Here is a 14,886-nt window from a genome sequence, read left to right on the forward strand (position 1 = left end):
ACAACACATAGGCCAATACACAACACAGAACTCTGTAACACTATTGAATTCGCGTGTTTAAGCTCCTGTATCTTTTTTCCTGATGGTTGCAGATTGAAGAGGACATGGCCTGGGTGGGGGTCCTTGAGGATGGAGGTTGCTTTCTTAAAACCCTGCCTCTTGTAGATGTCCTCGATGAAGTCTGGTGCCCATGATGTTACAGGCTGGAGTTTTTTCTTGTCCTGAGCATTGGCATATTCATATCAGTCAGTAATGTCACCAACCATAATGCTCTCCTCAGTATACCTGTCAAGGTTTTTGAGAGTGTTTAATGACGTACTGAATTGCATCAAACACCTCACAAACTATACCCGCTGGTGAGCCTTCTTCATGATTGGACCAACATGGAGGTTCCAGGACAGATCCTTGAAGATGTTGACACTCAGGAATTTGAATTTCTTGACCCTCTTCACTGCTGACCCCTCAATGAGGACTATTTCACATTCTCCTGAATTTTTTTTACCTCCTGAAATCCACAATTATCTCCTTGGTTTTGCTAATGTTGAGTACAAGGTTGTTGGTGTGATATCACTAAACGAGCTGATCTATCTCCCTCCTGTTTTCTTCCTCACTGCTGTTAATGATTCTGCCGACAACTGTGATGTCATTGGAAATTTGTAGATAGCATTGGAATGGTGCCTGGACACATGGTCATGGATGTATAGTTAGTAGAGCAGTGGGCTAAGCACATATCCTTGAGGTGTGCTTGTGTTGATAACCAATGAGGAGGAGACGTTGTTTACAATTCGCACTGTGGTCTTCCGATGAGGAAATCAAGGATCCAGATGCAGAGGCCCAGCGTTTGGAGCTTCTGTACTAGCACGGAGGGAATAATGGTGTTGAAGGCTGAGCTGTAGTCTACGAAGAGCAGCCGTTTGTATGAGTTGCTGTTTTCGAGGTTATCCAGAGTTGAGAAGAGACCCAGCAACTGCTGTGGAGCAGTTATGACAATAGGCGAATTGTGGTGAGTCCAGAACTTTGAATTGGTTCATGTTTATTATTCCACAGTGGTGATAGTTTCTATTCAAATATTTTGTCTTTTTGGTATGTATTTATTCTGCATCTTCCTCATTTCTTGCAGAAACGGCATCCTTCGCTGCCCTGCCGTCCTCCCTACTAGTGCCCCCTTCTAATCTACTTTGGGGAGTTCCTCACCCATGCCACTGTGATTCCCTTTACTCCTCTGCCATCTCCTCATCTCCCATTATTATTTCTTCAGTTCTTCCTCTGCCATATCCTCGTCTCCCATTATTATTTCTCCAGTGTCATTTTCTAGTGGTCCTATATCTACTCTAACCTTTCTTTTCTTATACTTGAAGAAGCTTTTTGTATCCTCTTTTCTATTATTTGCTAGCCTACTTTCATACTCCATCTTTTCCCTTCTTAAGATTTTAGGGGCCTTCAGCAAGTTTTTACAAAATTCCCAATCCTCTATCTTCCCACTACTTTTTGCTTCCTTGTATGCCCTCTCACTTTTACATTGGCTTTATTGTCCCTTGTCAGCCACAGTTGTGATATTTTTCCATTGGATTATTTCCTCTTTTTGATCTGTATTTAATCTGCACCTTCCTCTATTCTTGCAGAAACTCCATTCTTTGCTTCTCTGCTGCCCTCCCTATTAGTACCCCCTTCCAATCTACTTTGGCCAGTTCCTCTCTCATTCCACTGTAATTCCATTTACTCCACTGAAGTCATGACACATTTGACTTTAGTTTCTCCTTGTTAAATCTCAAATTGAACTCCAAGCTCTCTAATCACCTCTGGTGCATTACACAACACCCAATCTAGTATGGCTGATTTTCCCCAGCAGGTTCATTAACAAATTGCCCTAAAAGTCATCTCATAGGGTTTATACAAATTATCTCTCTTGAAATGCAATCCGAACCTGGTTTTCCCAATGCATGTTTAAAAACCCCATGATTATCATAACATTGCCCTTTTGACATTGCTGTTGTAATTTGTTGTCCACATCCTGGCTACTGTTTGGAGGTCTTTATATAACTGCCAACAGTGTCTTTTTATCCTTGCCATTTCTAAACTCAAACCACATTTGATTCTATTACCTTCTGATCTGATGTCAGTTCTTTCTAATGATTTAATATTATTCTTTAATAACAGAGCCACACCGCCCTCTCTGTGTACTTGGCCTTATCCTTCCAATACACTGTATACTTGGACGTTCACCTCCCAATGAAATTCCTCCTTTAGCCATGACTTGTGATGACCACAACATCATTCCTGCCAATCTGCAGCTGTACTACTCAATTTCTTATGATGCATGCATTTAAATACAAACACTTTAGCCCTGTATTTGTTGCATTTTTTTTACTCTGTGCCCCTGCTACATTGCAACTCATCCCAATGGATGCAATTTTGCCCTATCTGCCTGCCCTTCCACACAAACTCCCTACCAGTTCTCTCTACCTCTGCCTCTTCACTTTGATTCCCAACCTCCCTCCCCCCCCCCCCACCACCAGCGAATATAGTTTAAATACCCCCCCCCACCCCAACAGGATTAGTAAACCTCCCTGCCAGAATATTGATTCCCCTTGAGTTCAGGTGCAACCCATCTCACTTGAATAGGTCACCCCTTCCTTAGAAAAGGTTCAAATGATCCAAGAACTTGCCCCCCTGCATCATCTCTTCACCCACTCATTTGTCTCCACTACCTTCCTGCTCTGAACTTAACTTGACTCGTGGCACAAAGAGTATTCCAGAGATGACCACATTGGAGGTCCTGTCTTTAAGCTTCTTTCCTAACTCCCTAAACTTACTTTGCAGGACCTCTACCCACTCCTCTTTCTATCATTGGTACCAATATGTACCACGACTTCTGGCTGCTCATTCTCACCTTTACGAATATTTTGCAGGGTTGTAGGCCAATTGGGTGTAATTGGGCAGCTTGGGCTTGAGGGCTGAAAGAGCCTGTTCCCATGCTGTAGGTCTAAAAAAAAAAATTTTAATCCTACTCAATGAAAACCTGGACCTGGGAGGCAACACACTATTCCTTGAGTCTCTTTTGCAGCTGCAGAATCTCCTACCTGTCCCTCCGACTATTGAGTCCCCTATGACTATCGCTTTGCCTGACTATTGCCTTCCCTTTTGAGGCTCAGAGCTGACCACAGTGCTATTGGTCTGGCTGCCCCCCAGATAGGTCATTCCCCTCATCAGTATCCAGTATTGTTGCTGAGGGGTATGGCCACAGGGGTACCCTGCACTGATTGCCTGTTCCCTTTCCCTCTCTTGTCACCCAGCTACTTTCCTCCTGCCTACTGGGTGTGATACCCTATAACTCCAGTCTATCACCCCCTCAGCCTCCCAACTGGTCCAGAGTTCATCAAACTCCAGCTCTAGTTCCCTAACATGGTTTATGAGGAGCTGCTGTTGGATGCATCTCGCAGATTAAGTAATTAGGGATATTTTGGCTTTCCAGTCTATCCACATTCTGCAAGAGGGGCATGTGTCTGTCCCGGCTGCCATTCCCACTGTCGATTAAATAGGAAAAAATTTGAAGGAACCTGCCCTTACCTTTCCTCTGCAGTGTTCAAACTCTGCTTTAACTGGTGTCCTGTATAATGATAGCATAACCTCCCTGGTCTTGTATTCTGTGCCAGAACTACCAAAGGAAGTCCATCCTCTATGCATTTTTATCCAAATTATTGACCAGTGCTGCTATTCTTTAAGGATCTAATGCCACTTAGTTACTCCCCACCACTCACCATTCTGCCACTGATTTTATATTTCCAAGCCCACCCGGTACAGCTCTACAAATACACTACCCTGCACTTCTCTGGATCAAGTAGCATTTTTCTGCCCTACTGACCAGACCACCTGCATGCCAAAGAGTTCCTTCCTCCTCAGTGTCATCTATACAGCTTTATATAATCAAACTTCCACACCATGCTCTCTCATATGCATTAGAATTGGATGGATCTCAGCTTCTATGAGATGCTTGTGCATTCTGTTCCTGTGAGTTGCAGCTGGAAAGATCCAGCGTGTAACTAATCCATCATTTCCAGTGTCATTCCAAGTTTAATTGCAACACAGCTTCAACATTAAAAATGCCCTTTTGGCCAGCTGGAGCTGTGTATTTAAAAAAAAAAAGGATTATGAAAGGTTCAGTGGTGAAAGCCTGAATTCAGTTTGAAAGTTTTTCTTTTCAGCAATGAGTATGTAGCATTTTATAAGAATTTTCATTTTGGGTCAAAACCTTCAGTTGAAGATACAGCAGAAATCAGTGTCAATGTGTTTCGATCAAAAGTGTGATAAATTGAGAGAGAGGGGTAAAAAATGGCACAACCAGCTATTCTCTTTACTCATTTAAATAAAGAATCCTGTCTTCAAACTTACTCTATTTAATATTCCCCTGATGCTCAATGGCGTAGAATGGCTCAGAGCTTGCTGCAATGGAGATAAATGAAAATACATAGTTATAAGGACAAGGGGACTGAAAAACCCCTCCACAAATTATGCAAATTCCTCTGATTTTAGTTCAGTTCCCACACGCTGTCAGGCATGGAAACTTTTCCTAGACAGTTTCTCAGATGATGTCATAGAACAGTCACTAATCACTATTGAAATGAAAATAACCAACTAAATCAATGAAAAATGGGTCGCAACAAACAGCAAAACACTAACAGTCAGAACAATTATTTGACAAGTTGAAGTCTCTGCCTTTATAATGATTGGCATATCTTAGAGAAGATTAAAATGAGATTGTTTTATTAGTCCAGCATGTCCCTATATCAGAGCTAACATTGTTAAAGTAACTCCAGAAGTACTCCTAGTTTATGTGATCTATTTCCCCACTTTGTATTTCAGTGAAGTTTCATAGATATTCTTGGAAATGCCATAGAACATTGGAAAATCTGTAACAAAGCCTATGTCCAGGAGTTTCCATTCTTTGCACTAAGCGAGTATGTCTGTCATTCACGTTTGGGCTGAATGTGTCTGCTTCTCTCATTCCTGCAACTGTTGTGTCCAATTTGCATCTACATTGATGCCACTCAATGGAGCCCCTCAGCTATTGTCTGTTGAGTGAACAAAGTGCATATTACACAGTATTACCTCAGTAACCAGCTTCATGAATGTTAACTGAATCATTACCAGAGCTGTGAACTTGAAGATTGGTACTGCTGTCCTTCTTTACCCAGTGCTGTTCGAAAAAGTAAAACTTTACTCTTTAACCTTTTTCATTAATTTGTTCACTTCCTTGTATTTCCTTCCCATCTTGGTCTTGTTCTTTGGCTAACACAATTGGCTGTGCGCTATTGTATAAATGGCCACAAAATGAAGTGGTAAACAGGCTAATGTTGATTTTTTTCAGGTTATTTTGCACCATATGGTTTACACATCTAATATGACTTCCTAATTGTTTGACTGTAGTTGGAAGTCCGCCACCAGCAATGCTAAATTACCTCCTTTGCATGAATAGGACAACCTCCAACGAACCAAAAAAGTGACATACCTAACTCACATATATTTAATCATTCCCAAATTCAATTTTGAAATAATTATATGGAAAATAAACATTTCAGGCATGTTTAATTAATATGCTAGTTATGGCAATATTTCGAGGAAAACAGGGCAGCCAGAAGTTAATTGCAAGCCAATTGATTAAATAAATTCACATTATAGAGAGAAAATGGTGTTGGTGAATTGTAGGTTTTCTACAGTGCAGATTAATGGATTGAATCCTGTTGGAGGAAAAAATGCTACAAATCTTTTGGAAAATTGAGAGGAGTTTGGGATTCAAAACCCAAAAGTGCTAGAGAACCTTGGTAGGTCACACAATGTCTAAAGGAACCAAAGGGATACAGGTTCTACAGGACTTTTGTCTATTGCACTACAGTCACAGTGTGTTCAGACTTTCCAGTTTTAATCCCCATAGTTTGGGAATTTCTCCGTTTAGATTTGGAAATCCAGAGGATGATGTCATGGATCCAATGAGATCCTAAAACTGTATTCCAATCCAGAGCCCAAGAACCATCTCACAGTTCTGTGCTAGGTTTGCAGAAGCACAGGGTTTTCTTCTAAATTAAAAATAGAAAATGCTGGAAACACTCATCATGTCAGGGTATTGCATTATATTAAAAAAATTAAATCATGCCATGATGTTTCAAAATCTCCAGTGGTCTAATGTAAAGAAATTTTCAAGGAGTTTTGAAGTGTTTCAGGTTTAGAGATTATTTGTTTTCATAAATTTTATCTGAATGATCTTGGAAAGTTTTCACAGAATTGCAGAGAGATTACCACATGGATGGAGGCCATTCTGCCCATTGGGTCCATGCCAGCTCTCTTTAGAAGCAACCCAGCAAGTTCAACTACCCCATCCTTTCATCAGAACCTTGCAGGTTTTTCAATGCATGCGTCCAGTACCCTTTTGAATGGCATGAAAGGAGCTACTTCCATTATTTTCCAGGCACTGAATTCTAGATTTTAACCATTCACAGTGTTTAATCAAAATAAATTCCTCATGACACACTTGGTCTTGGCATCATAGGAAACTTCAAATGTTAAATATTTATCATTCAACAATTCCAACTAAGTATTCAGGTCTGATCTATTCAACTTTAAGACGGCTTTCTCTTTTTTGTGTGTGTGGGACTTGTTTTAGTGACTCCACAGGATGCATTTTTGAAATCCCAAGGGTGTTACACCCAGCAGGGGTTCACCACAGGCACTCTTCCCAGCATCACCTGCAGATTCCCGTTAGACTAAGGTAGAATTCCTCGTTTTGTCCACAAAGTCAGAGGTGCATGATATTGATTGCACTAGCAGGGAGCAAGGCTGGTGCAAGGACACTGCTTGAAATGATTTGGAGTGAGAGTTTTTAAATTTGCTTTTTTTTAAATGATTGGCAATAATCCTGACAGCAGGTTATGGACGAACATGTCCCAGATTTGGACTACTGTTTGTTTATAATTTTAAAGTGTCTGCTTAGTAGGCGGAGAATATATAAATTGGGTGGACACTTGGCAGTTTTATCCACAAATATTTTGGAGACCATTAATTTGTGCTTACTGAGGAAGCACAGCAGATTATCAATAAGACTGTATTCTCTTCTAAACAATACATTTTTTTAAGGATTGTAGTAACAGGAACTGGATTCTTCCCCCATAGTGGTGCATGATATTCACATAGAAACACACTTCTGTGAAGGGCACTCTTTAACTAGATGTTCAGACCAACATAACAAGAGATTGTGTGATGAGCTTCCAATATTAAACAATTGTCACAAAATATATTGGCCTGGTGTTCAGATATCCTTGTGGAGAGCAGATATCTAAGCTGGGCGATTTCCCATGACCCTTTTACATTGCCCCATGGCACTATTTATAATTATCTTTTACATTCAGTTAAAGTGTGAAACCAAGTCTGAAGAGGTGGGGGGGGGGGGGAATGGTGGGAGAACAATAAGCAGTGAGCATCTCATTCTTTGCTATTTGAAATAGTTCTACAAAAATGACAGAAGGAGTGCAAACCTGCTGCAGGGTGTCATTTCCATTGTGGAAAGAGGTAACATTGCCCAAGCATGGAAATGAAGATCAATTGCAGATTTATTGAAGTTATGGTGTGATAGGCCAGTGGCTGCAGAGACCATGCTGCTTTCCATCAAAGTGAAACCTTTGCATGCTTCACAACTGTCTAGTGGTGAAGGGCCAAATGCTGACTCGAACCTCATAAATTCAGCAGCCCGTGGGTAATGGCGTAAAGCAAGAAATAGTGAGTTGGAAGCCTGCTTTCTCAAAGGAGGAACAAATCAGGAGCATCGTAAATTGTCACTTACTGCCTCCCACGTTACGCTAAAAGTTCACATTTTAAACCGAATGGTGAATCAGTATGAAAATAACATTTAACCATAAACAATTACAGTACGGAAACAGGCCATATCGGCCCTTCTAGTCCACACCGATTTAAGTGACATTGTTATTTGCTTAAGTTTAAAAGTAGAAAATGACAGTCACCTCAACTGAGTGGCAGCAGTGGTTCTCAACCTTTTTCTTTCCACTCACATGCCACCTCAAGCAATCCCTTACTAATCACAGAGCACCTATGGCGTAGGGAATTCTTAAAGTGGTATGTGAGTGGAAAGAAAAAGGTTGAGAACCACTGGATTGTTTGATTGCACTTGCAAATGCTTTTGAAATGAATGTTATTTGGATTGACATCAACATTTTCTGCTTTTCAAGAATTTCCTCAACCATTGGCTCCTGTTGACGCACTCCGTGTGATTGTTCCACCCTGCAGGGTTCCCAAAGTTAACTTTTATGATTTATTTATTCTGATTGGGGCAACTATTAAGCATCTTTCCTCAGTTTCTCGCTGCATAAAGAACAAAAAAAAAATCAGGAATTCTTGGATGTCATAAAAACAGTGAAATTGGGATCTAGTTACTTTATTTACATGGAGTTTCAAATCACCTTCCTTTGATGTAGAGCACCAATTTACCCAACAATAGAGCAAAAATAAAAAGGATTCTGGAAATCTAAAATCAGAATGAATGTTGATGAAAATACTCAGTTGGGAGATGACTTCTATGGAGAGAGAAATGCTCATCTTCACGTCGCTGGTCCTTCGACAATCTGAAATGTCAACACCGTTTTTCTTTCCAGTGTATCTCCAACAAATTTGATTTTTATTTTGAATCATAATGATGGAGAATACAGCACATTTATTGGACGTATTCTTTGCCCTCACTCTGTATGAAAGGCAGGATAATTGTATGAATCCCCTGTTGCACAACTCCCTGCTGCACATACCATTTGGCAGACTATCAAGTGTGAGAAATTGTCTAGCACTTGTCAAAATGGCTCGCTGTATTGAACCTATGCCATTTTTCTGTAGATCAGTAAGGGAGCTAATTATTTGCACATGTGATGTGCAAGGAGCCAAGTGTGAAAGCAGCAGGATTCTTGGGATCATTTTATTTGCCTAGAGCAACCAGGAGTTCAGGACTTGCCTGAACTTGTGAGTATGATCTTTTGCCTGTATGAGATCTTCTAGAGAAATGCATCTCGACGGGAGCTGATGTCACGTGTAGTGGGCCCTGATTGGAACGGGTATGTGCAGTCAATGAGACTGTATTATTCTAGTAGATGTGAACTTTTTCATTTACCTCCTGGTTGAGCAGATCCACGAGGATGACCTATTGGACGTGGATGAAGTTGGAAGCAGCATCATTGTCTGGCCTAGCTGTTAGTCAGAATTAGAATTTGTTGTCATTTATTGTCATATTTTGTGGCAGCGTTGTGGAGCAAACCTTCATATTATAATCAACATTACTATAAATAATTTAAAAAGTAGTGCACGAAAAGCCAGGCCGTGTCTTTGATTCATTGATCATTCAGGAATCTGATGGCAGTGAGGATGAAGCTGTCCTTGTGCCGCTGAGTGCTCGTCTTTAGGCTCCTGATGGTAGCAGAGGGAAGAGGGCTTTAAGGATAGGGGCTACTTTTTTAAGGCTCTACCTCATGTTGATGTCCTCGATGGAATGAAATTCGGTGCCTGTAATGTCACAGGCCGAGTTAACAATCCTCTGGAGTTTATTCTTGTCCTGAATGTGCTTGCACAAAAGAAAACACTTCAGCGAGTGGTGAAAACTACCCAATGGATTACCACCAATGAGAGCATCTATCAGGAATGCTGTCTGGGAAGGGCAAAGAGCATCATCTAGGATGCATCTCACCCTATCTATGGACTCTTCTTCCTTCTGGTAGATGCTACAGGAGCCTCTGCTCTCAAACCAGCAGGCTTAAGATGAGCTCCCCCCCCCCCCCCCCACCGAGACTGTGAACCTGCTGAACCTTAAATCACAGCACTGAGTGGTACTGCACTCACATTGTACTGTCAGTACTTTTATACTTGTTTGCTTGCTGAATGCACTTGTTTTTATTAGCACATAGTTATTTATATACAGCATTATATTTTTAACTTCTGGTTGGATGCTAAGTGTAGTTTATTGGCTTTGTATTTTATTTGGCACAATGGCAATCAAGTTGAATATAATTTTGTTTGCATGGTTGAGTCATGTGGAGTTGAGGGTAGTAGGTTTCCTTGCGTAGACTGTTGTGTTGCGAACACGGGTAAAGTTCCAGAGTGGAATTCTGTGATTGACTTGAACAGCTGAGAGCAAAGTTTTTTAAAAAAACACACACACACCTGTGGGCAGGGGAGCCTTGGAGCACCCACAATGAAAGAAAGTAAGTTAATTAGCAAAAATTTATACCCTGAATGACATTTTGCATAGTTTTAAGGAATTTCTTATGGAAGCACACATTGCTGTACAGAGAAGAAAAGTAACAATTTTCATTGTTTTTTGTAGAGCTGCCCTGGAGAAACATCCACTTCATTTTTCTTTCCAAGATGGGATCATTCCTGAGATCTGTCCTGCAGAAGACGAGGAGACTTGGTCCTTGAACATTAAACGAGGCATCCTCAGTGTTTTCCAAGATTCGTACACAGTAAATCAAAAGGAAACTGTCGAGGAGGTCAGAGCCTTTAATCTAATTTCTTAAGGCCTGAGACTTGGGAAGCCGCATTGAAATTCAATGATATAATATGAAGGTTGTGTCTGATTAAACTGTGAAAATAATGATGCCTTGAAAGGTTCCATGTTCGGTGATCAAGTCTTTCATTGACAAGCTCCTTTGGCTTGTCATTACGACCTAGACAAATTTAGGTGTTGCAACTAATATCTGAGTCAGATTCATTCCAGTAACTTGAGCATAAAGTCAAGGGTGAAAAATTAAAAATAATCTGTCTGTCTGGAACAAAAAGATCACACTGTTGTAGAAAAAGAGTGTAAGGCTTCTCCTGCTGTCTTGGTTAACATTTAAAGGTCTTTACACAAGATAACTTTGCTGGTGGTGAATGTCAGATTTCCGACATTTCAAAGTTACCTCTCTTCAAAATGATTTAATTGCTTTGGGATTTCAGAGAGTGTGGGAAAACATAAATCAAACTTAAATTGATTTGGGGATTAGGGATAGGAAAGTCTTGTTTGCTGCCAGAGGCCTTAATCTACAGGAGTTGCACGTTACTGATCAAGAAGAGCAACAATATTTGTGTCTTAATCTCATCAAAATATCTTTACTGTTGCTTTATGGATGCCAGTTGGGGAAACTGATGTAGAGTGAGAAAAGAAGCTAAATAAGAGGGAAGGGTGAAATTTTGATTGAGGGATGGGTCTCAATGAGCAGTGAAGTGTTTCAGGAAATGAGTTCTACAAATGAACTAGAGGGTGCTATATATTACCCGCAAGCTTTGCGGAGCTACATAATAAATAACGTGATGACTTTTTAAATTAATTTCACCTGGTCGATTCCGGAAATGAAGGGGTGCCTGTGAGGAATGATTGAGTCATCTGGGACGATAGGCATTGGAATTTAGAAGAACGAGAGGGATCTTATAGAAATATATTATCTATCCCTTTCATAATTTTATAAAGACAGGAAATTTGTTTCCATTGGTAGGTTAGACGAGAATGATAGGAATTAGCCTCAGGAAGATCTTTCCTGGAACCAACACACCAATGGCATCATGAAGAAAGCCTCTAATTCCTCATGAGTTTGCGGAGGAGCTAGTGGAGTTGTTCAAGTGAACCGGAACGGACTTGAAGGGCCGACATGGCCTGTTTTCGTGCTGTAAACGGTTATATATGGTCATCATGCCAGAAAATATAAAGTCCATTCCATCTGATGCATCTGTCTGATTATATTTAATGTTTTGCGCAGGTTGATGTTTTGGGAAATTGTCCATCCACATACAAGGTGCAAGGCTCTCTTCTTGTGAAGTCTAAAGACCTGAACCGTTGTTCCCTCCGTGGAACGGCAGTTACGTCACTACAATCAGTGTTTCTACCCGATGCTGCAGTAAGCATGAGAGGTTTATTACCATCTACTATATGGGGAGAAAACTCGCATAGAAATGAAATCTTTGAGTGGGAATTGTTGCTTGGTGCTACGTATGTTTGTATGATTTGCACAGTCTGAGATCTTAGTCCAAGGTTGTTCCTAAAGATGTGCATTCACTGAAGGCCCTCAGTTCTCATTGTTCCACCCTATGTTGGATGAGTAACTTGGGCAGAAGCAAACTTTCAATATGTGACAGAAGCTTGCTATTCCAGGACTTGAAAGGGGACCTTTATATGTGTGTATATGTGTGTATAAAATCATTAAAAAATAATGAATACAAACAGAAAATTGTACTTGCATATAGTTCTGTTGATGATCCCAAGATGTAGGGGAAATCTACTTGAAATAATGTAATACATATAAATGTGTTAGATCACCTTCCAGTCTTCAAGTTATAATCAAAACACTAGAAAAAATAATGATGTAAATCTGTGGAATTTGTTGCCACAGGTGGTTGTATGGGAGTATTTAAAACAGAGATTGAAAGGTTCTTGATTAGCCAGGGCATCAAAGGTTATGGGGAGAAAATGAGCAGTGGGTCTGAGTGGGAAAGTGAATCATCTCATGATTAAATGGCAGGGCAGACTCGATGGGCTGAATAGCCTATTTCTGCTCCTTGACTAAGATCTGGCACCTTAAATTGCCTCGTAATCAGACTCTGCTAAAAGGAGAAATTATTATTCTGAAAGGAATGGTACTGACTGGAGACTAAAAGAAATTAAAATAACAATTTCATTTGTGGGCATTGTTCTCCTTTAGAACCACCAGCCAATCCTGGACTCCCAGCTGGAATGTGTTCAGAGCTATAAAGATGGTATCATAGAAGTAACCACCTGTAGTGAGTCAAATGTCTTTCGGCCTTTCTCCAAAGTAGGAAAAGGTGCAAAGACCGAGACCTTCACAACACTAAAACTTCTGAAGAAGGAAGAAATTACATCCATGCCCAGAGGTGAGTCATAAATGCTAATGCAATCTTCAACACATTTTCTCCTGAGATAAGCTCTATCCAAGATAGAGCTGTGTTGCACTGGTCTATGCACACTGAATTAAATGGTTACCATTTTTACTGACAGTTTGTACTGAAGCACCAAGCTTTGTTTGAGTAAGCTGGCTTGTAAAAAAATGTTTGTAGCCTGAGTAATTGGAGGTTTTATTTTAGAAAAACAAATATTTAACGCAGCATAGCTTAAAAGAAAATTGGTCAGTGAATTACTGCATTATGACTGCTTTTGGATGGTTCCATCTGCTGCTTTTGAATTAAAAATGATTATGCTCTGCTATTGATTTCCGCTATGATCCCAGTGGATTTTTTTTCCCAAAATGCATGAACTCTCAAGTACAGATCAGGGCTCACTATCTACCGACATGAGAGACCTGGAACCTTACTGGTTTTCCATCCTCAGGTGCTAGAGCGGTGCTACAGTTCGTACTGCTACTGCATAGCCCCAGCACCTTGGGCTTCATCTTGCTCTCGCACATTTTCTCCAACATTGCCAAATGGGCTGGTAGGGTAACTGGCTACTTAATGCAGCTCAGTGGTACAAGAATTGACAGAATGTTAAGAAGGGGAATACAATTGATGGAATCGCTTGGAGAGCTGGCATAGATTCCATGTGTGAAACGATGTCCTGGTATGTTGCAAGAGAAAGAGTGGAAACATATCTCTTGGTCAATGTGGTCCATTTAATATAATTGGGTGAGCTTATGCCTTGACCCGAAATAAATGGTGTGGCAAGGCAAGTGATTCCCGCACTGTCTCTCAGGAGTTTGTATGTTCTCCCCGTGTCTACGTGGGTTTTCCCCAGGGGCGCTGGTTTCCTCCCACCATTCAAAATATACTGGGGGTGGTAGGTCAATTGGGTATAATTGGCTCGAGGGCTGAAATGGTCTGTTACTGTGCTATAGATCTAAAAAAAAACTAAATGCAGTACCTTCTAAAATTGCTTTCAAGACACAACTCCCCATCTTTTGTTATTTTATAAAATGATTCTCTTAAACTGTGGAGTTGACCAGATATTGGATAAGGGGGACTGGTTGCCAGGCTCATTGCATAGAGTTAGCAAGTTATACTGTTGGCTGGCATAAACAAAGAGTTTGGCAACCAGGAGTTCAGAGGGAACAGAGTCAAAGCAGGAAATTGAACTCAAATGGTGAAGATTTCACAGCAAACCTGAGGGAAAATGGGTGAGAAACAAGTTCAAGTTAGTTGGAGGCGAGAAGACGTTTGTCTTGGAGGGAAAAGGAGATTGTTTAGCAGTTATACAGAAAAATGATTCTTTGAGTAGAAGTAATATTTGCAGGAGATGTAAGAATTTACAAACAAATATTACTTCACATATTAGCACACCATATCGAAGCTGGAACTCTGGTCTACTAATGAGAGAGCACAGCACTGTCAGATGGGGGAATTTTGTAGGAGACATTAGGTGGGTGGGTGGAAATAATCCTGTGGATAATGCTTTCCCTCAAATGGTACCACAGAAACAAGTGATCTTTTTCACTATTATTGATAGAGGGCAAATTGAATGCCCCCTTTCCCATATAATAACTTTTTTAATTAATCTGTTGTTGTAAAATATTTGGGCCATCTTCCATTTGTGAAAGATACTACACTGATTAGAAATTCTTTGCCTTTTCTGCATAAGGTACAGACGTTGCTGTGGAAATGCGGAATTTGTCACTGATTCATGAGCTATAGTTTCTCTATCTGGCATTCAATAAATGCTTGTTTCTTGGCAGTGGACCTGCAGTCGTTCCGCCACAGGACTTTACGGTTTGAGAGAGAAAACGAACAAGGGCAAAAAACACAATTTGCAAGTGCAGAAGGAGTAGCAGAGAGAGTGAGACAACTCTGTTTAGCCAAAGGCATGACCTTGGAGGTAAGCCACCTTTGACTTCATTGCAAATGGATTTATTATACTAATAGCATGCT

The 14,886-nt window shown here is 40.5% G+C and overlaps 1 protein-coding gene across 3 annotated transcripts in view; it reads left to right on the forward strand.

Moving 5' to 3' along the window:
- LOC138747006 (apolipophorins-like) overlaps positions 1-14,886 on the forward strand; it is a 119,476-nt gene that overhangs the window by 28,094 nt on the left and 76,496 nt on the right. For all 3 annotated transcript variants that reach the window (XM_069905832.1, XM_069905834.1, XM_069905833.1), the window contains exons 5-8: positions 10,364-10,529; positions 11,775-11,912; positions 12,714-12,903; positions 14,694-14,833. In XM_069905832.1, the coding sequence (XP_069761933.1) occupies positions 10,364-10,529; positions 11,775-11,912; positions 12,714-12,903; positions 14,694-14,833 (634 nt within the window). The remainder of the gene's footprint in view (positions 1-10,363; positions 10,530-11,774; positions 11,913-12,713; positions 12,904-14,693; positions 14,834-14,886) is intronic.

Source organism: Narcine bancroftii, chromosome 12 (assembly GCF_036971445.1).
Source record: "Narcine bancroftii isolate sNarBan1 chromosome 12, sNarBan1.hap1, whole genome shotgun sequence".
In the NCBI taxonomy this organism is placed as follows: domain Eukaryota; kingdom Metazoa; phylum Chordata; class Chondrichthyes; order Torpediniformes; family Narcinidae; genus Narcine; species Narcine bancroftii.